The sequence below is a fragment of the Bidens hawaiensis genome, unplaced genomic scaffold (assembly GCF_021521415.1).
Source record: "Bidens hawaiensis isolate Kalapana, Puna unplaced genomic scaffold, B.hawaiensis_p1.1 tig00006387_1, whole genome shotgun sequence".
NCBI classification, from domain to species: Eukaryota; Viridiplantae; Streptophyta; class Magnoliopsida; order Asterales; family Asteraceae; genus Bidens; species Bidens hawaiensis.
This window is the reverse complement of record NW_027491429.1, coordinates 427,934-450,133: the sequence shown is the minus strand read 5'-3', so window position 1 is coordinate 450,133 and position 22,200 is coordinate 427,934. Positions and strand designations below refer to the sequence as shown.

Sequence of the window (22,200 nt, the reverse complement as noted above, 5' to 3'; positions counted from 1 at the left end):
TAGTCAATGAGGTACTGACTATCGATTAATCTATAATTAATCAACGTCTAGACGAGATTTTTACATCAAGCCTATAACCGATGTGTTACAAGGTTATATATTCCCAATTTACCCTAAGTAAATGCAAACCTTTTTCTAGCAGCTTAAAACTTAATATTGAACAATATTAGCATATCTAAATTAATTTAGTTTATAATATAAATATTCATATCATCATATGTTAGAGAAGAGGTTACAAAGAATAAAAGTCAGAGTGAACGTGACAAGAGTCTTATGATAGCTGATTTGGAAACTTTAAAATTTTACGTGTATATTTCCTAAAAGGCCCACGTGGCCATTCTTATTTTTTATTTGTTTATCACCTCTCTTTGTGTCGGCATATTGTCGCTTTTATAATATTTTAAATAATAACTAGCGTAAAACAAAAGCCTTACAATTTACATATACACACACATCATAATAATGCTTTACCCATAAAATGATAAAACATATATAGTATTTTGCTACAAACTCATGAATTTGTTTGTCGAACACTTTAGAGAATGTCAAGTGTCATAAATTGTTTTCATTAACAAGTATAACATTTTCATCTCTTTAAACGACAAAAACATGTTCATGTAACATTATCATCTTTACTTATACAATAAATAAATAAACAAATAATAAACCAACTAAATCTGAAAATACAATTCGTATAATTAAATCAAAATTGTCATCATCACCGGTAAAATGTGAAGAACTTGAACTCAATTCGTAAAATTAGTAGAATAAATAACCAAACATAACTTAGAAGTAGCATATATAACCCTAAAATTTGAAATAGATGGAACATCAATCAAAGAGTCTATGATGGAATACTGATAAAGATTAAACATGTGGTGAACTAATAATATTAGGGTATAAAACTCAGAACGGGTTTTCAGGTATACCTGAAATCCTCTAATCAAGTAATCATTAATAGTTTCTTGGGTTCGGTTTCGGGTCGTCGATAAAATTTAAAAGTGACATGCCTAATATAACAATAATAATATAATGATGTATTGGTTTTTATTAATCCCAACTTTTATATTTTGGTCGCTGCCGGTCTCAACTAACGAAAATGGTTGTTGTCGGTCACATTTTTAGCATAGTTGCTCTCAACGGTCCATGAGTAACATAATCCTAACCTTGTTACTTGCAAGTCGCCGGAAAACACTTTTGGCTGGAAAATTCACATTTTTTGCCGGTAAGCTCAACCTGATCACCATCAAAACACCGCCACCACCACCACTTGAGCACCACCAACCGAATCTGACGATTGCTATGGGTTCCAGTGACCTCAATAATTAAGGGTTTTTACTAGAAAAATGATAAAGGTCCAATATAAGGTTACAAAGATGCTTGTGACAAAAATGTTAAGTACTTCGAAAAAATGTGGGTTTTCCGGCAACCTGCAACTAACGGCGTTAAAATCTGTTAGTTGTGGACCGTTGGGAACAAATATGATAAAAAGTGGAACCACTATCAACCAATTCATTAGTGGCGACGGACAACAACCAAAAAATTATTATTAAAACTAATAAAAACCAATACAGGCAACAAACTAATATAATAATAATCTTTTAAGCATAAATAGCATGCAATGTCAGTGAAATTATGAAATTTATTTCGTCCGGAATCAACTCAAACTGGACCACCTTTTAACACAACAACAAGACACGTACCATCCAAACTCAACGTCTGTAACACTCTTCTTATCACTCTTTATCTAAACCTTAACATCCCCAAAAACAACCTCAACTTCATCAAACAAATCCATGGGAACCTCAACCTTAACCTTAACCAATTCCATCTTAAAAAAAATAATACTCACATACACCTACGTATTCATCTGGATATGCCTCAGCTTCACAGTAATCATCTACAACAAGTACATTCTCGACCACAACATGTACAACTGGCCGTACCCGGTTTCGCTAACCATGATCCACATGGCGGTTTGTTCGTCAATGGCTTATGTGATCGTTAACGTGTTTAAAGTAGTAGAACGAGTTCAAATGACTCGAGAGGTTTATATCAAGTCGGTTGTACCCATCGGGTTCTTGTACTCGCTTAGCCTTTGGCTGTCGAATTCAGCCTATATTTATTTGTCGGTTTCGTTTATTCAGATGATGAAGGCCTTGATGCCGGTTGCTGTTTACTCCATTGGTGTTTTGTTTAAGAAAGAAGGGTTTAAGTCACAAACTATGGGTAATGTTTATTGTTATTTGTTTTATATATATATATATATATATATATATATATATATATAACTAGATAGTTAGATTTGTTGTTAAACTTGTTTTCACTAGCTGTGTAAACGAGCCGAGCCGAGCTGAGCTTGAATTCGGCTCGTTTAATTTACGAAGCTTGAATCCAAGCTTGAATCCAAGTTTTGCTATTGGTGGGATATACTGAGAAAAAAGAGTACGATGATGAATTCAAGTTTGACTAGTTTTGAGTTTTATTTATAGAGTTTAAGCTTGGATTATGACTTTATGAGTTGTGTTTTTTTTTGGTTTTTGTTTTTTTTTATTTTTTTTTAACTCAAGCCGGCTCGGGCTTAACTTGTTATTATTACTAATTATTTAATTAACATTTATAACTTTTTAGACACAATTATGAAGTTAGTCCCCGACGCCTTCTTAAAGTAACAAGATTGTGTACTAAGGTTTAAAAGTTGTAAATATGAGTACCAAGATTTTAATTTTGTAACAATGTTAAGTACTAACTTTAACTTTAGTTAAAAGTTAATGGTTTTAACGGAATTCGCATCAACTCACCGTTGTAACAATCGGGTTTACCAATGCCCGGGCTTCAAGGCTCAGATTTTACCAACGCTCAATTTTACCGACCGAATAAAAATCATTTTAAATATATATATATATATATATATATATACATTTCTTTTGTGTGTTAGTCTTTTTATATTTTAATTCAATAAATTTATATTTTGGGTTTTATTAAGGTATCTTTAATAACGTGACCAATACCCACCGAATAGGTGTCAACTCGCCGTTGTAACACAATGCCCGGTTTTACATGCCAAATAAATATTGTTTTAGATATGGTAATTTTAAAAAATAAATAAGTTTAGGCTTGCTAGTTAGCAAGCTCGATAAGTTCAGCTCGAGCGTTAAACAAGCTTATATTTAGGCTCGAACTCGATAAGTTTAGCTCTTGCTTGGACTAGAATCCTAGATTATTAAACTAACTTATTTTAGAGAGTCGATGGCTCGTTACACTCCTAGTTTTCAGTAATTCAATGTATAAAAAATATTATTCACCAATATCGTTTTGTTCTTCGGTTAAATTTTTTTCAGGAAACATGTTGTCCATTTCACTCGGTGTCGCGATCGCAGCATACGGTGAAGCGAAATTCAACACATGGGGGGTTATATTACAACTAGGCGCGGTTGTGTTCGAAGCGACACGATTAGTTCTAATCCAAATCTTATTAACATCCAAAGGAATCACATTTAATCCGATAACATCATTGTACTATGTCGCCCCGTGTTGTCTAGTATTCTTATCGGTCCCATGGGTTGGGGTCGAGCTTCCAAAGCTATTGGACACTTCTACTTTTCGTTTCGACTATTTTATATTCTCAACAAACGCATTATGCCCGTTTGCATTGAACCTAGCGGTGTTCTTGCTTGTTGGGAAGACGTCCGCTTTGACTATGAACGTTGCGGGTGTGGTTAAAGATTGGTTGTTGATTGCGTTTTCGTGGTCGGTGATTAAGGATATGGTGACATTGGTTAATTTGTTTGGTTACTTGATTGCTTTTATAGGAGTTGGTTATTATAATCATGTAAAGTTGCAAGGGCTTAAGGCTAAAGATGCTGAGGAAAAGAAGGCTGCTCAGTTTGATAGTGAATTGGTTGATGAGAAAGTAACAAGAAAGATTGAATCTAATGAATGATTTTAAGGTTTGATTGTGTTTAATTGTTTGTTAGGATTTGGGTTGTATGATGTTTGTGTTTGTTGGTTTGTGTTGATGAGTTTAACATGTATTTGACTTTTGTTATAGATGTATAGATGAATTTACACCATGTCTTATGTGTTAAAAGGTTACATTTGTTTCTTATATATGTGGTATTTTATAAGATTTGCTTTTTTTTTTGTCTAGGTGTGATATATATAATACACTGTTATATAATCTTATGTCTTACACGGGCTAAATTTTATATAATACCACACATAAGAAACAATCAAATTCAACTAGTCAAATTAACATGCCTACATTTTTATTAGAAAGGACACGTATTAAATAATATGTGTTGTTAGTTAACCATTGCGTGTTTATGGTAAAGTTTTTGAGAGCCTCCATACGTATGTGTAAGTGATATGACCATAACCTAATTATAATAAGTAAAATCTCACTCATAGCTAAACTATTAGTAGGGTCTGAAGAACATAAAATGTAGACAAACCATACATCTATTTCAAAAGATATAGAGGTTGCTTCCAGTAAGACCACCAACTCCCAAAGTTAACGCCTACATACAAAGCATAATACCAAAATATATAGTGCTAGTGTGCTACTGATGGTTTTCAAGCTTCATTAATAAAAAGTTACTAGCAATCTAAGCATTTTGGGTTTTGGGTTGTAACAATTATGTTTTTTTGAAGGTTTTCAAATGATTATAACCCTATAATTATTAGTTGAGTGTAATGTGGTTTTTGTTCATGTGGTTTGTCTAAATGTACGGTTTTAGTCAAATAGTTTTAAATCTGTGATTTTCGTCCATGTGGTTTCATCTCACTTGTGATTAAACCCAATCTACTAACTCCCTTAAGTCTAATTGTAAAAGCCATTAGCGTGCCCTTCACGTGAGGGACAATTTTATCCTTTTTTCTCCAAATCCACCTCAGCTCCTCATGTGAGGGGGCTTGCGAATTAGGGTTGAGGTTTATTTGAGGAGAAAAATGACAAAATCGCCCCTCACGTGAGGGACACACTTATGAATTTAACGACCAGACTTAGCGGGGTTAGTGTGGTCGGGCTTAATTGCAAGTGAAATGAAACCACATGGACGAAAATCGCAGATTTAAAACTGTTAGACTAAAACCGCATATGTGGACAAATCACATAAACGAAACCCGCAGTTTACTCTTATTAGTTTATAATTATTTTTTAATAATATATAAACCCTAAAGTGATTTAAGGTACTAGGTAGTCAACTCAACTCAACACAACACAACACATCACAAACTCACTACCTTGTCAACCTGTCGTTCAATCCAAACACTGCATCCATCATACCAATGTAATGATCACCCGCCAATTAATATTCAAACACTTCCACACCAAACAAACAGTAAACTTCCATTCAATTCAAAATGCACACCAAGTGTTCGACCAAATGCCTCAACCAAACTTCACACCTTTACACCACTCAATGCTCAATCTTATCCACCAAAACCGCCCATTCCAAGCTCTTGACATGTTCACCACACAAATTCACCGTCTGGGTGTCACTCATATCGACGAAGTGTCGACCGCACTCGCCGTTAAAGCGTGTCGTGGCGACCCGAAACTCGGGTCCCAAATCCACGCTTTCGCAATGTCATCCGGGCTCGATTCGTTTCTTTCGGTTTCCAATTCGTTAATGCATATGTACTCGAAATCGGGACATTTTGATCGCTCGTTGGTTATTTTCGATAAGTTAACGAACCCGGACACGGTTTCGTGGAATACGCTGCTTTCCGGTTTTAAAGATAACGAAAACGCGTTAACTTTTGCGTGTCGAATGAATTGTTTAGGGGTTTCTTTTGATGCAGTGACTTACACTACTGCATTGGCACATTGTGCAGACTGTGAAGAGTTTGTGTTCGGGACGGAGCTGCACTCGTTAGTGGTGAAAAACGGGATGCAGCGTGAGGGGTTTATCGGGAACGCGCTCGTGACTTTGTACGCGAAGTCGGGGCGTATAGCCGAGGCTGAAAAGGTGTTTGACGAAATGCCTGAAAGAGATTTAGTGTCCTGGAACGCGATTCTTTCGGGGTATAGTCAAGAAGGAAGCTTTGGAATAGAAGCGTTTTCGACTTTTATTCAAATGGTTAGGTTAGGGTTAAAACTTGATCATGTTTCGTTTACTAGCGCGGTTTCGGCTTGTGGGCATGCGAGGTATTTAATACTCGGGAAACAGATACACGGGTTGGGTTTAAAATACGGGTATGGGACACACGAATCGGTATGCAATGTTTTGATTTCGACTTATTCAAAATGTGATCAAATTAATGACGCGAAATTGGTTTTTAACGGGATGGTTAACCGCAATGTGGTGTCGTGGACCACTATGATTTCGATAAGTGAAGAACACGCGGTTTCTTTGTTTAATAATATGAGGAATGATGATGTTTATCCGAATGAGGTTACATTCGTTGGCTTGATTCATGCGATATGTAATAATAATATGGTTAAAGAAGGTTTAACGGTTCACGGGTTATGCATAAAGTCGAGTTTTTTTCGAGAACTAGTGGTTGCTAATAGCTTCATTACAATGTATGCAAAGTTTGAGTCGATACACGACTCGGTTAAAGTATTTGAAGAGATTGAAAACAAAGTTGTTATTACATGGAACGCGTTAATCTCTGGGTTCACTTTAAACAAAATGTTTCAAGAAGCTTTGAAAACGTTCTCCGAAACGATCGTGGAGTCAAAACCGAACGAATACACGTTCGGGAGTGTGTTAAGTGCGATCGCGTCTTCCGAGTCTATATCGTTACGGTACGGTCAATGGTGCCACTCGTATATGTTAAAACTCGGGTTAAACGAGAATCCGATTGTGTCGGGTGCGCTTCTCGACATGTACGCGAAACGCGGAAGTATAAACGAGTCGTGTAAAGTGTTTGACGAGATCAAGGACAAGAACCAAGTCGCGTGGACCGCGATCATATCGGCGCATTCACGACACGGGGATTACGAGTCGGTTATGAAGTTATACGAAGACGTTAAAAACGAGTCGTTTGGGCCCGACTCGATAACGTTTTTATCGGTTTTAACCTCGTGTGGAAGAAAAGGGATGGTGGAGAAAGGCGAAGAGGTGTTCAGGTCAATGGTCAACGTTTATAACATTGACCCGACCCCGGAACATTATTCGTGTATGGTGGATATGTATGGGCGGGCCGGGCAGTTAACCAAGGCGGAGGAGTTTTTGGGTCGTATACCGGGTCGGGTCGGGCTGCCAGTGCTTCAAAGCTTATTGGGCTCGTGTAAAGTGCACGGGAATATGGAAATGGGGAGGCGGGTTTCGGACGCTTTGTTGAAAATGGAACCGAGAGAGTCGGGTTCGTACGTGTTGATGTCGAACTTGTATGCGGAACGAGCGAATTGGGATGAAGTTGCGAGAATAAGGAAAGGGATGAGGGAGAATAATGTGAAGAAAGTTGTCGGGTTTAGTTGGGTCGACGTGAATACTGTTGACGGGTCGTGTCACGCGTTTTCGTCGGATGATACGTCGCATCCGCGGACGAGTGAGATTTATCGGATGGCGTGGTTTTTGGGGTCGGAAATGAAGTCGGTAAAGATCGACGATGTTATCGAGCAAGTTAAAGTTTTGTAACAGTTGATAGAATTGAAAACTAGAGTTTGCATTTTTTGTAGGAATTGTTGAAGGATATGAATATGTTAATGTGTTATGAGTTATGAGTATATGATACTTGATGATTAATTTTGCAACTAAAACATATAGTACTGAACTACTAAAACTGAATATTTAAAAAACTAGTTTGAAAAAACGTGGACGGCAGGATTCGAACCTGCGCGGGCAGAGCCCACATGATTTCTAGTCACGCCTGATAACCACTCCGGCACATCCACTTGAGTTTTGCTATCATCAAAAACTAAAAGCCTTTAAGCTGATTTGGTAAGAGGTGTTATTATATATAGGTATAATGGTTTTTATTAATCTCAATTATCATTTTTTGGTTGCTGGCTAACGGTCCGACCTTTATCATATTTGTTCCCAACGGTCTGTGACTAACAGAATTCTAACGACGTTAGTTACAAGTAGGGGTGCAAACGAGCCTAGCTGCTCGAGATCGGCTCGTTAAAAAGCTCGATCGAGCCCGAGCTCGAGCCTAAACGAGCCTGTCATTTATATACTTTTTTAAAATATATATTTAATAATTAGTAATTAATTTATATAAAGTTATGAAAAAATAAATAAAAATAACTAATATATATATATGTGTATATATTATTTTATACATAAAATTATAATAGAAAAAATATATAAAAGTAATTATAATTATATAAAAAATAATTGATAAATAGTAAACGAGCCGAGCCTGAGCCGAGCTCGAGCTTGAAAATCTACTCACGAGCCGAGCTCAAGCTTTGAAAATATAGCTCGAAACGAGCCGAGCTCGAGCCTAGTCGAGATCGGGCTCGGCTCGTTGGCACCCCTAGTTACATGACGTTTTTTGCCAGAAAACTCACATCTTTTCCAGAAACCTCAATTTGTTCGTTCCAAACATTTTTGTAACATTGGATTAGCATTTAGTAACTTTAATAAAAACCAATACATCTTATTTATATATATATATATATATATATATCTTATATATATGTAACATATCAAACTCTTCCATGGCTACACTACTTTTAGTTTGCAATGAAGATATGAAAATGGGTCCAAAAAGTTGATTCATGATTTCAAGTTTTCAACTATTTCTATTCCTCAACTGCAAACCTACCAAAACTTGTAGCAAATACATTAAACAAAATGCTTTGTAGTATTTGTAGCAAGTCATTCTACCACTTTTATTCTTCTTAGTCATGACACTCCTAACATTACAATATAATCATTCTACCAAAAACCTTTTGCAAATTTCGGGTTTATAATAGGTTACGCGTTAAAACATTTACTAACGTTTGTTTCGCCTTATACATAGTTTCAACCGATGCACACCTCTAACTATCATTAGACCAGAATAACATTAATGACAATAATATATCAAGCACAAATGGAAGAAAATTTCTATCAATCAATTAAAAAGAGTGTTCATGAGCATAAAGCAAATTAGAAGCCATTTGAGTTCATAATCCATAAAAGAAAATCACAGTACAATAATCATAGTTGTTTTAGGAAAAGAAAGATCAAAGCCGATAACCGACCCATCACACCGAATTTCCATAATCCATGTTTAAATCAGAAGCTTCTCAATAGCATCCTGCAATACAAATTATACAAAATTTAGAATCTTTTTAACAAAAATTGTGCAAAATATAACATTAATGTTATGTAATAAGAATTAAGAACCTTGAGTTGCTGTATTTGGGATCTCAACTGGCTGCCTTCATTGCTGGTTACTGAACAAGCAATCACGGGCCGAGTGACACCACATGCTCGTCCAAGGGCTTGCTTTGATGGCACGAAAACATAGGGTACATTCTGCAAATTTTATTATTTATTAATTACATAATTTACTTGGCATACAAAGATTAAGAATAATACAAGAACAAAAATCTTGAATTATAATTCAAGACTTTAAACTTTTTGTCATTGTGATCTAACGACATAAAGATGCATGATGTTTCGATCATTTAAAGTTGATGCTAAAAACTTAACGACGATTCAAAGATGCCCATTAAAAATATTTGATTTGTTTTATCATTATAATCTAATAGCATCAAGATTAAGCCAAGCTGCCCGCGAGCTACTCGAGATCGGCTCGTTAAAAAGCTCGATCGAGCCGAGCTTAATCGAGCTCGAGCCTAAAAATAAGCTCGTTTAATAAGCAAGCCCGATCCCGAGTTTCACTTATCGAACTCAAGCCGGCTCGTGAGCCTAAACGAGCCTGCCATTTATATATTTTTTTAAAATATATATATTTAATAATTATAATTAATATATATAATGTTATGAAAAAATAAATAAAAATAAGTAAATAATATATATTATTTTATACGTAAAATTATAATAGAAAAAATAAATAAAATAATTATATTTATATAAAAAATAATTGATAAATCGTAAACGAGCCGGGCTCGAGCTTCAAAATTCATTCACGAGCCAAGCTCGAGCTTTGAAACAGAGCTTGAAATGAGCCGAGCTCGAGCCGAGCCCGTCGTTTGCACCCCTAATTGCATCATTAAAACCTCATGCTAAAAATTAAAGAACGCCGCGGCTGATTCTACCAAAAAATCTTGATTTTCTCATCATTTTAATCTAATAGCATCAAGATTTGTGAATCTTTTCATCTTTAATCTTATAGCATCAAGATTTGTGAATCTTTTTAACAATTTGAATCAAAAGCTAAAAAGTTTCTGCAATCAACCGGATCCCACTAAAAATTCTTAATATTTTGATTTTTTTAATCTAACATCAATAATCATTTATGTCAACATTTTTATCACATGTTCTATGCAGTCGATATCGCGGATAAAACATCGGTTTTCGGTCCCTTGATAAAATTTCAGTCAGAATATTTGCACTGATAATATCAGCGATATTGACGGATATTCGACCTATACATCGCCGATATTTCCGATATCAGTGTTGTAAGTGTTAATTAACAATTTTTAATGCTCAATGTCAGTTTTTAAGTCTTAATTAGTTCCTTCTTGCTACGATTGTTAGTGTGTTGGCAAGTTGGAAAAGGTTAATTTGTTACTAGTAGGAGAGTATACTGAATTATTAATGTTAAATTGCTATATGTATCTCAAATATCGGTCCTTGACCGATATCCAATATTTTTCCGCATTAACTGCTTAGCACATGTTTTAACTTTATGACAATAATCAGTACACATTGCTTTAAAAACATGTAAACGCATAACCAAGCACACATTATATATTTATATCAAGATAACGCTAAAATATACCTTATCTTCAGCAAGGAGGGGAAGATGAAGAATAATTTCGAGAGGCTCAGCATCTGCCGCCATCACTACAAACTCAGATATACCCCTGTTAAGGGTCTTTGTAGCTGCAAATCAAAAAATTAAAAACAAGATTTATAGTTAACAAGTTTAAAACTTTATCAAGAAAAAGACATCCATATAAGTCAAATATATAGCTTTCATAAACATTTACTTTTAAGTTTTAACCGATTACAAGAAAATGAAACGTTGGGTAACCTCCGTTATTATTATAGTAATAAAACTTGTAATCATTTAATTTACATGAATTCATTCAAATATGAACTAAAAAAACTCTCAAATCAAAATATTACAATTTTTCATGATTATATCATTTACAAGAATCCATTTAAATTCGTATAGAAAACGATAAATCAAGTTTAAAGATTTTCTTGACATGAATTCATCCAAATATGAACAACAAAATAGGGTTGTTCACGAAACGAGTCAGGGTGGGTTCGAGCTCGCGCTTGAAACTAAACGAGGCAGCTTAGCTAAGCTCGAGGTCGATCAAAGTTAAACGAGCCAGCCAACGAGCCGAGCCATGACCCGAGCCGAGCTTGGGCCGAGTTCGGCTCGGTTACGAAAATGAGCCAGCTCGGATCAAGTCGTTTCAAATCAAGTTTTTTAGCTAGTTTTATTCTAACTTTTATCGAGCGAGATACGAGCCCGACTCATTGACATCTTTCATGTTTCTATCAACATATTAAAATCTTTCATGTGTGAAGTTGTATACAAAACAAATCAACTGCAATAATACCATCTTACTATACACTATTTTCCAGATCAACAAGACATGTCCAAACAATTAATTCTTTAAAATTTGTAATATTTATTTATAATCCATAAAATCAACACAAAAAAAAAATCAATCAGCGTTGACCAAACAAGCACCAGCAGTTGACCAACAAACAAACATCAAATCCTCACATTAATCAACAAAAACAAACAAGGGTTTTGAAAATTATAAAGATTTAAAGCTCATACCTTCATTAGCACCCTTCTTAAGCTGCTTATAATTAGCAGCCTGTTGCACAAGATCCAATATTGTTATTGTCAGCTGAGCATCAGCCAGTGGGTAAGCTTTTGGGTTCACAGCTTCACCAGTCTGCATCAAAAAACCAAGATTAGCAAAACCCAGATGGGAAACTGGTTAATTATTAAAACCCAGATGGGAAATTGGATAATTATTAAAACCCAGCTGGGAAATTGGTTAATTATTAAAACCCAGATGATAAATTGGTTGATTATTAAAACCCAGATGGGAAATTGGCTAAAGATTGATGGGTTTGAAGATAAGAGCATAAAGGTACCATTTTTACGGCGGAGACAAGATTAGGGTTTTACAGGATTTGTGAGAGTGATTACAAGGGTTTAAGATGAAGGTGCTAGGCTTTGTATTTAAGGGCTTTTTGGTCTTTTTGTTGACTACAAGTTGACAACTTGCTCATTTATTGATTCTTATATTTTTCTTTTTTCTTGGTTTTTGTTATTAAAAAATTAAAACGTTTTTAGTTGTTTTCTACATGTGTTTTAAAGTTTGAATAGATATTTTCACACACGTTACAGATTGATCGTTGTTGTAGTAATCGTTAGTCGGCTAGTTGTTAGTTAAATAATGAGGTAGGGACTAGTGTTTACTTGGGATTATCGATGTTTAGTCGGGGTTTTTTTACAACCATAGATCAAGAAGACATAGCGTGCAGAGATGAGAATGGTGAGATGGATGTGTAGGCACGGAATGTTAGATCATATAAGAAATGAATATTTAAAAAAATAATAATCAAGGGTGACTAATATATCAGATAAGATACAAGAAATAATATTGTGATGGTTTAGATATGTGTAGGGGAGATAAATGATGACGCCGGTTAAAGTTGTGCAAGCCCTCACTATGGAGGGGGTGAGTAGAGGAAGAACCAAAATGAATTAGGAAGAATGATTACACAAGATTTGATATATTTGCACATATTTAAGGACAAGGTTGGGGATAGGACTTCATGAAGGCGTGCGATTTATTATATGGAAATTTTATGTGATGGAGCATATTTGTTCTAACTCTATCTTAGTTGTTTAGTTTTTATCTTAACTTGTGATAGACTTTGCATGCTATCACTTGCTATGTACTTCATGTCTCTATGACATTTTTCTGTTACTTATATGCTTTTCCTTCAGTTGATAATAGCGTACTGATGTTATATGTTTTATGTTGTCAAGATTATACGAGAAACAAATTTATGTTTATGTTTTACTTCTTCAAGTCTACAAATGGTTCTTGGAGTTCAGAGTCTTTATGAAAACAATCTCTATGATTTGCTTATATTTCACTATCTTTCTTGGACCTTTACCAATAGCATAGCTATGGTGGATAGTCTACATTTAACTATTTAAAGGAACAAAAAAAATTTGCAATTGGAATACACATTGGCAAGGAATTGATAATGTGAATCATGAACAAAGTTTATTGTTTAGTCCTGCTGGTTAGAGCTTGATTTTTAAGCCCAAACTAAGATATATTGGGCTTTACCTACCACTATAACAAAAATAAAAAATCAACTCATATTTTATGTTTACATCTTTTAGATTGACTCTCTCTTTTTCATACTAACTTGATCGTCGGAGGGTGTTCTCATTGTTTTAACCTCGGGTCATCTTCTAACGAGTTCTCTACATGTTGCATATTGTGATATTGATACTCGATTGTTTCTTCAATACGAGTTTCCCTATGATGTTCTAAATGAAACCGTTCCATCTCATGCTAGCAAACACGAAAAAAATAGAACTATACTCATGGTCTCATGCTCGATTGTTTCTTCATTTCGTAATCTTTCTTGTTTAATCAAACGATAATCTTGCCCCCAAGCGCTATACTCGTGTCCCCAATTGTTTCTTCAAGTTGTAATCTTTCTTGTTAATCAAATGTGATTTGACATAAAATTTGATTTTTTCATACTTACAAAATGACAATATAAATTGGCTCATTGAAGAACATCAAATTCATGAAACGAAAGGGGGCTCATTGAAAAACATCAAATGCATGAAACGAAAGGGGAACGACGCTCACACTGGAGAGCTTGCTCCGTCATGCCCGGATGGGTATGTGTTGGGAAAATCAAACGGCAGAGAGGTGAGCCCATTAGTTAAACGACTATGTTAGGAAAAAAGATTTAAGCCGTCAGCCTAGTTACCTAAAGAACACAATCCAATTACCAAACAACTCGTTTAAAAAAAGATTGTATTGTGTAACATAACGCGTATAAACCAGTGTTAAATCACATGCAAACTCGAACATATCCTAACAAAGGTCCAATACAACACAAAAATGTCTATCAAACAAAGATCAATATTCAAACTTTTATTCTAGAAATATATACCAAAACAAATAATGATATGTAAAGATACACTTGATAGTCAATAACTCAATATGCAAAAACAATTGCATACTTATTGTCTTTGATTTCTTTTTTACTAATAGTATGTATGCATCAATTAAACTAACAATGTCATCAAACAATTACAAATAAAAACTCAAATTATAGAAACTCGACCTTTATTAAAACGCATCAAGCGATAGCCTCAAACCGCTTCAACCTGTCACAGTTCGGCGTCTCCTGCTGATAATACCCCCAATGCACCCGTTGCATCTCAAGCCGACAATTATGAGAAAGAATCGAAACATAATCATGCTCAACTCGTTCCTCAATCCCCAATCTTTCCTCACTGTTTTTCGGATACTCCTCCTCAAAGCTTCTCGACTTCACATAAAAGTTAACACCTTTTTGCGTCGTTAACACATGATCATAACCGTAAGTCCTCGAAAGCGTGTAAACCGGCTCATTCGACGGCAAAAAGTTCAACAATAATATCAAAATCACCGGCAACACCTGAAGCAATGTCCTCATCCCACCCGACCCGTTCCCATCCTGCACCCCCCCACCCGACCCGAAACTAAAACCCGTAAATTGCGTAGTCGCCCGCGGATTCATCCCCCCGAAAAAAAAATTTCTAAAAATCTCCTCAGCATCCACATCACCATCATAATAAAACCCGTTACCGTAACCATTACCGTTACCGTTACCCCTACGTCTCTCGTAAACAGGCTCATCTGACCCGACAACATCATACTGTTTCCTACTCTCCTCACCACTCAAACACTGAAACGCTTTCGACACTTTCTTAAACGCTTCTTCGGACCCGGGAGCCTTATTCTTATCAGGATGGACTTTCAATGACAACTTCCTATAAGCCTTCCTAATATCCTCAACACTAGCACTTCTTTCTAACCCTAATATCTCATAATAATCTTTCTTCCTCTTAATCTCTCTCACAATCACAACTTGCTCATCCGAGTAAAACCCAGATCCGGATCCGGACCCGGGTCCAGGCCCAGTTCCCGGATTCCTCCGCCGTTGACCTGAATTCTCGCCGGAGTTTTCGTTTTCCGGCTGTTTTGGAGGTGGGTTTAGGTTATCTTGATGACCCGGATGACCCGAATCAAGATCCGGTAACAGATCGTTGACCCGGAGTGATGGGTCTAATCTTTTGGTCTTTGTGATGAATTTTAAGGCGCGGGTTTGATCGCCTGAGGCGAGGGCTTGTTTGGCGATGTGTAGACATCTCAAGGCTTCGTCTTTATTGCCGTCCATGGGTAATTGAGTGTAAAGATTGAAGAATTGAAGTGGGTATTGGGTGGATTTGGGTATTGATGATGATTGATGGGTTGTTTGTGTTGGGTTTTTATACAAGATTATCAAAGTTCAAGTTAACCATATTTAACAAGAAAACGCAACGGAAGCTTAGATTTTAAAACTTGTTATGAACATACCATTATGTTAAAACTAAAACCCGAAGAACAAGGATCAATATTACAAGAACAAAATGCTCACATAATGTAAGTTGTACCTTCTTATACCTTATAATAAGATGTAGGTGGATGAAGAAGATGATGTCTTCAAATGGCAAGGTTGCAAAGGAGAAACCCTCAAGCTTTGTATACCCCAAGCTTTTGTAGCAACAACACCAATTTGTGCTAGGATTTGAACACCAATTTTAGACTCACAAAACTCCCAATTTGAGGCCAATATGGCCGTGAGTTTTGAGAGAGAAGAGAGAGTTTAGAAAACTTCAAAATTACTTGAGAATTCAAAAGGGACAAGACCAAAATGCATGTAATGTGAATGGAGATAAATAAGATGGTCAACACAAGAAGACAAAACTTTTGATTGGACCAAAACCTCCACCCACATGGGGTGGCCGGTTATATTTATTTTATATATATATATTTTTTTTTTTTTTGTTTTGTTTTAACCATTTAAAACATCTCCATTCATTTTATAAAACTCATTTTTATAAAATGTACATACATTTATATAATTATTTAACCAATTAAATAATTAATTTATATAAACAAATTATCCAGATAATTTATTTAAATCCTCAAGTGTGTTTGTTTAGAAAACCAATTTTCTAAACATGTAGTGTTCGGTATTCGTTTAATTGATCAAATCATTAAAAGAATACATTTGGTGTTGTCTAGCTTGTTATTGGGTATGACCCGACTTGGATCAAACACATTTAGCCACATTAGTATAAGTATGTGTCTCGGGCATACGTAATTCCAACAATCTCCCACTTGCACGAGATACATAGAAAATTAATGCAAGTGGTGAATACCGCCTAACAACAGTTCACCACCCCTAATGTGTTTGACGAAGTGCCATTCAATAACATCATTCCTTCAAGTCCCTTACTTGATATGATTTAGGTGAATCTATCATTATATCCCTTTGTTACTAGATGTCATGTTGGATCTAAGAGACATAGGCGATCATTCTCTTTACAATTCAACTTTATCAGGCCTTAGACATCTAAACTCTCAACACATAAGAGGAACAAATTCCATCTTGACTGTATACGCCTCTCACTATCACTTTATACTCCACCTGAGCTCATCCTTATGTACCATCTTTTACGAATAGCGAAGGGGAGAGTCAAAGTGTAATACTTGGTGAAAATCAAGACCCAGTATACATCTCAGGTCTAAGGATAATATGAAATTCTCCTTTACTCAAAATTACTAATGATCAGGTCCATTGACTCCATGTAGTAATATTGAGAGCGGGTCAGTCCAATATTCGTATCCCACAAATATCTATGAACCTTGGCAGCAAACCTATGCTCCATATTCATTCCTTATGAATATCCACCAATCCTAGTTCATAATAGTCTTGCTTCATATTTGTTCCCACAAATGTGATCGACTACGGACTTTTAGAATAAGATAACTTATTCATGGATTAAACATGCAAAATTAGAATTTAACTCAAGATTCCATAATCATATAAAAGAGTTAAATTACAAAAGTCTTTTAAACGTAAATACAAAATAGATCAAATCCAATTACTAGAATATCGAAGTCCTAAGCCACTCGCATGACGCTCATGTTTCGGTCTTTCTAGGAGCTTCGTGAATGGATCCGCAAGATTTTGATCAGTTCCAACTTTGCGAATACATATCTTTCCTTTTTCAACTTCATCCCTTATGTAGTTGAATCTCCGCTCTATGTGCCTTGTCTTTTGGTGCGAACGAGGTTCCTTGATTTGAGCAATCGCACCCTCGTTGTCACAAAAGATTTCTAGGGGGTCTTGAATGGTAGGGACCACCCCTAGATCAGAAATAAATTTCTTCAACCATGCAGCTTCCTGAGCTGCCAATGAAGCGGCGATGTATTCTGATTCTGTAGTGGACAATGCTACCACTTCCTGTTTTGAGCTCTTCCAAGAGACAGCTCCTCCATTAAGAGTGAACACATACCCAGATTGTGATCGAGAATCATCTCGATCAGTTTGGAAGCTCGCATCCGTGTAACCTTTTATAGCGAGTTCCTCCTCACCAGATCCATATATCAGAAACATATCCTTAGTTCTCCTAAGGTATTTCAATATGTTCTTAACAGCCATCCAATGACTGTTTCCTGGATTCTGTTGGTATCTGCTTGTCATGCTCAAAGCGCATGACACATCCGGTCTAGTACATATCATCGCATACATGATGGATCCTATAGCAGAAGCATATGGGATTTGTTTCATCATCTCTTGCTCACCCTTTGAGCTTGGACATTGAGCTGAACTCAATATGGTCCCTCTTTGAATAGGTACAAAACCTTTCTTGGAGTTTTCCATCTTGAACCTTTTCAAGATCTTATCAATGTATGTACTTTGGTTCAAACCTATCAAGCGCCTTGACCTATCCCTATAGATCTTTATTCCCAAAATATAGGCAGCTTCACCAAGATCCTTGATGGAAAATCTACTTCCAAGCCAAGCCTTAACGCTTTCCATGGTTGGAATGTCATTTCCAAATAGTAGAATGTCATCGACATACAATACTAAGAAGGTAATTATACTCCCACTAGCTTTCTTATACACACAAGCCTCATCAGCGTTTTTGATGAACCCAAAACTTTTGATTTCTTCATCAAAACGATGATTCCAAGTTCTAGATGCTTGTTTCAATCCATAGATTGATTTCTTTAACTTGCATACTTTATTAGGATGTTTTGGATCGACAAAACCTTCAGGCTGAACCATATAGACATCTTCCTCAAGATATCCATTTAGGAAAGCGGTCTTGACATCCATTTGCCAAATTTCATAATCATAATGTGCAGCTATGGCAAATAATATCCTAATAGACTTTAGCATTGCCACAGGCGAAAAAGTTTCATCATAATCAACCCCTTGAGTTTGAGTGAAACCCTTAGCTACAAGTCTTGCTTTATAAGTATCCAAGTTTCCATGCATATCAGTTTTTCTTTTGAAAACCCACTTACTTCCAACAGCTTTGGAGTTGAGTGGTGGTTCAACCAATTCCCAAACTTGGTTGTCATACATGGATTGCATCTCAACGTTCATGGCTTCAAGCCATTTGTCACAATCATTCTTGGACATTGCATCACGGTATGTGGTTGGTTCATCCGAATCTACCACGTAGCAACCTTCTACAAAAAATCCATATCTTTCAGGTGGATTGCTAACTCTACCAGATCTGCGAACGTTTTGTGTGTTTTGATCAACCACTTGATCACTTTCAACAACCTCTTGTTGAGTGCTAGTATCAACCAATTGTGTATCATCTTGTGGTTCTTGATCCTCATCAAGTTTCACTGTTCTACTATTAGTTCCTTCCTTAAGGAACTTAGTTTCCAAGAACTTACCCTTTCGAGCAATAATAACATTTTGCTCACTAGGATCGTAAAAGTAATATCCTAAATCATCTTTAGGATAACCTATAAAGATACACTTAGTGGATCGGACTTCTAATTTGTTTGGGGTGTATTGCTTTACATAAGCTTCACAACCCCAAACTCTTAAGAATGATAGCGATGGAGCCTTTCCATGCCATATTTCAAAAGGTGTCTTCTCCACTTTCTTGGTTGGAGCCATATTCAATATGCGAACAGCGGAAAGTAAAGCATAGCCCCAAAATGATAGAGGTAAAGTGCTTCTAGCCATCATCGATCGAACCATATCTAATAGGGTACGATTTCTCCTTTCAGACACACCATTATGTTGTGGTGTTCCAGGTGGAGTAAGTTGTGAAATAATTCCACAACTCTTAAGATGATCTTGAAAAACACCACTTAGGTATTCACCTCCTCTATCACTACGAAGTACTTTGATTGTGGTCTTGAGTTGTCTTTCTACTTCAGTTTTGAAGTCTTTGAACATTTCAAAAGCTTCATCTTTGTGTTTCAATAAGTACACATAACCATATCGACTATAATCGTCAATAAAGGTAATGAAGTATCTTTCACCATTCCTAGTCATTGGTCTAAAAGGACCACATACATCCGAATGTATGATACCCAATAATTCTTTTGACCTTTCAAAAGTTTTATTAAAGGGTTGCTTTGTCATTTTGCCTTGTAAACAAGATTCACATACATCAAATGAATCATACTCATTTGTTTCTAGAATACCACTCTTGCGAAGAGTTTGCATGCGATTCTTGCTTATATGTCCAAGGCGACAATGCCAAAGATAGGAATCACCCAAGTCCTTCTTGAGTTTCTTGGTGTTGACATTGTACATTGAACTACTATGTGACGTACCAATTTGATCTATTTCATATATACCATTCATGGGTATAGCTTTAAAATAAAATATGCCATTCATCAAAACATGAATATCATAATCTATAAATTTAAGATCAAAGCCACATTGTTTTAAAAGGGACACGGAAATAATGTTTCTCCTTAACTTAGGAGCATACAAAACATTCTTCAAAATTACTTCCAAACCACTTGGAAGATTTAATATGTAGTCTCCTTGGGCTTGGACTTCAACTCTTGCTCCATTGCCCATAAAGAGACTAATGTCCCCTTTGTTGAGTTGTTTACTTCTTTTGAACCCCTGCAACAAATTGCAAATGTGAGTTCCACATCCGGTATCAAGTACCCATGTATTTGAAGAAATAACATTTAGTTCAATATGTATAGTAAAGATAATACCTGAGGTATGCCCCGCATCCCTCTTATCTTTTAACGCTTTGAGATAGGTCGGACAATTCCTTTTCCAATGACCTATCTCTCCACACTCAAAGCATGGATCTTGCGCCGCAACCTTTTGCTTCTTTTCCTTCGGTTTGATGGGCGTGATGGCTTTCCTCTTTCCCTTTCCTCGGACGTGGTCCTTGCCCTTAGCAACACTTGCTTTGGGGTTGGAGTTATGTCCCCTTTTTCCTTCATCGATTGTTAGAACGGGTAAAGCCTTTTTACCCATTCCCGCTTCGGCCGTTCTTAGCATTGCGTGAAGCTCACCAATGCTTTTGTCCCACCCATTCATGTTATAATTCATGACAAAGGTTTCAAACCTTTTGGTCAAAGAGTTGAGGATCAAATCCGTAGCCAACTCATTAGACACGGGACAATTCAACCTACGAAGCTTTTCGATGTAGCTTTTCATCTTTAGGACATAAGATGAGACGGTTTGGGTTTCCTCCATACGACATGCATGAAACGCTCGAACCGTTTCGAAACGTTCCGCTCTAGCTTGTTGAAGGAACATTTCCTTCAATTGAGTTATCATGTCGTATGCCCCATGATGCTCGAAATCCTTTTGGATTTCGGGAATCATAGTCCCCAACATGAGGCAAGAGGCTTGCACCGAATCTTTGGTGTAATTGACCCAATCGTTATAAGCCTCCTCATCTTCCACGTTAGGCTCATCGGGAATGGGATCGTCTAAGACATATGATATCTCTTCTTGTTTGAGAACTATTCTCAAGTTGCGATACCAATCCATAAAGTTATTATGGTTTAGACGATCCTTTTCAAGGATGGTTCTTAAGGATAGGTTACGGGTGTTATGGGTAGAGGTGTTTGCATTGTTAGTGGCCATCTACAAAATTTAACAAAGTTCTATTTAGTATTATAATCAATTTAATTATTAATACCCTTTTATTTCAGATTTTAAAATAATAATTAAATTCTAGAATCCAACGATAAATCAAATTTCGGTTAGGTGACCTTTATCCCGTTATTTGATTTAACAAGGTAGTCAACCTTGACAATTGCAACCCTTTGCAACTTCTAGAGGTATGGGACCATTCGAAATCCTTATTTCGTGTTGGCATGTTTATCCCATCAACACCATTGGATCCCATGCTTAGGTGACCTTTATCACATGGTTTCCAATTCAAGTCGTCCTACTTGTATAAACATGTAAGATTAACATACAAGTGGTTAGGTGACCTTTATCCCACAAATATGTTAATATTACCCTAAGTATATTAGTTTGCTCAAAATGGTTAGGTGACCTTTATCCCATTTAAAGTTCCCTAATACGTTAAGTGTCATACAAAAGGATGGTGTTAGACTTGTTTCCTTGGTAATTTGAAAAAGGGATTTTAAATTTTCAAATATTCTAGTTGAAAAACATTATGCCATATCCTAACATGCATTTAGAAATATGGCGATTTTGAAAACCAATTTTCAAGGTTCTAGTTATAATAAAACCAATTTTATTATAGGTGAGTGATCGCTTAGTTTTAATAAACCCATTTAATTAAACTAATTGACGCGATATTACCAAATATATATTAGAACCCGTTTTATGCTTGTTGTCGTTCCTATGTGACGGTTTGGATATCCTAATATCTATCAACCACACATTACATTAAGTAAAACAAACAACCAAGCATACACATGCAAAATATAGTCATAACCGAAAACCGCTAAATTTGACCATACTTGTTAGCCGAAACAAGTATAGGTCATAAGTCACACCTAAGGGACAAAACATGACACAA

The 22,200-nt window shown here is 36.1% G+C and overlaps 2 protein-coding genes, 1 non-coding gene and 2 pseudogenes across 4 annotated transcripts; 2 read left to right on the top strand and 3 right to left on the bottom strand.

Moving 5' to 3' along the window:
- Positions 1 to 1,756: 1,756 nt before the first annotated feature.
- LOC143632271 (putative sugar phosphate/phosphate translocator At2g25520) lies at positions 1,757 to 4,027 on the top strand. Its single transcript, XM_077100832.1, has 2 exons — positions 1,757 to 2,229; positions 3,342 to 4,027. The coding sequence occupies exons 1-2, from the start codon at positions 1,797 to 1,799 to the stop codon at positions 3,941 to 3,943; spliced, it is 1,035 nt and encodes a 344-aa protein (XP_076956947.1). The 5' UTR covers positions 1,757 to 1,796; the 3' UTR covers positions 3,944 to 4,027.
- Positions 4,028 to 5,160: 1,133 nt separating this feature from the next.
- LOC143632270 (pentatricopeptide repeat-containing protein At4g32430, mitochondrial pseudogene) lies at positions 5,161 to 7,635 on the top strand (annotated as a pseudogene).
- A 129-nt stretch (positions 7,636 to 7,764) lies between these two features.
- Positions 7,765 to 7,846, bottom strand: TRNAS-AGA (transfer RNA serine (anticodon AGA)). Its single transcript has one exon. It is a non-coding gene; the product is annotated as a tRNA-Ser (tRNA).
- Positions 7,847 to 8,962: 1,116 nt separating this feature from the next.
- Positions 8,963 to 12,251, bottom strand: LOC143632269 (uncharacterized). 2 transcript variants are annotated; one of them, XM_077100831.1, is made up of 5 exons: positions 12,204 to 12,251; positions 11,878 to 11,998; positions 10,855 to 10,958; positions 9,291 to 9,422; positions 8,963 to 9,201 (listed from the first exon to the last, which is right to left on the bottom strand). In XM_077100831.1, exons 1-5 carry the CDS (start codon positions 12,204 to 12,206, stop codon positions 9,175 to 9,177), a joined length of 387 nt encoding a protein of 128 aa, XP_076956946.1. In that variant the 5' UTR covers positions 12,207 to 12,251; the 3' UTR covers positions 8,963 to 9,174. The 2 variants fall into 2 exon arrangements, with proteins under 2 accessions (XP_076956946.1, XP_076956944.1); XM_077100829.1 differs by lacking the exon at positions 12,204 to 12,251 and having other exon boundaries at positions 11,878 to 12,004.
- Positions 12,252 to 14,371: 2,120 nt separating this feature from the next.
- Positions 14,372 to 15,595, bottom strand: LOC143632268 (chaperone protein dnaJ 49 pseudogene; annotated as a pseudogene).
- Between the last annotated feature and the right edge of the window lie 6,605 nt (positions 15,596 to 22,200).

What these genes read in the sequence shown, in the direction of transcription:
- LOC143632269 (XM_077100829.1), bottom strand. Translation starts at nt 12,004, where the DNA reads ATGCAGACTGGTGAAGCTGTGAACCCAAAAGCTTACCCACTGGCTGAT. An exon ending in CCCTCCTTGCTGAAGATAAG is followed by an intron (nt 9,423 to 10,854) that starts GTATATTTTAGC and finishes TAAAATTTGCAG; the next exon opens with AATGTACCCTATGTTTTCGT. An exon ending in CCCAAATACAGCAACTCAAG is followed by an intron (nt 9,202 to 9,290) that starts GTTCTTAATTCT and finishes TTTGTATTGCAG; the next exon opens with GATGCTATTGAGAAGCTTCT.
- LOC143632271 (XM_077100832.1), top strand. Translation starts at nt 1,797, where the DNA reads ATGGGAACCTCAACCTTAACCTTAACCAATTCCATCTTAAAAAAAATA. An exon ending in GTTTAAGTCACAAACTATGG is followed by an intron (nt 2,230 to 3,341) that starts GTAATGTTTATT and finishes AATTTTTTTCAG; the next exon opens with GAAACATGTTGTCCATTTCA.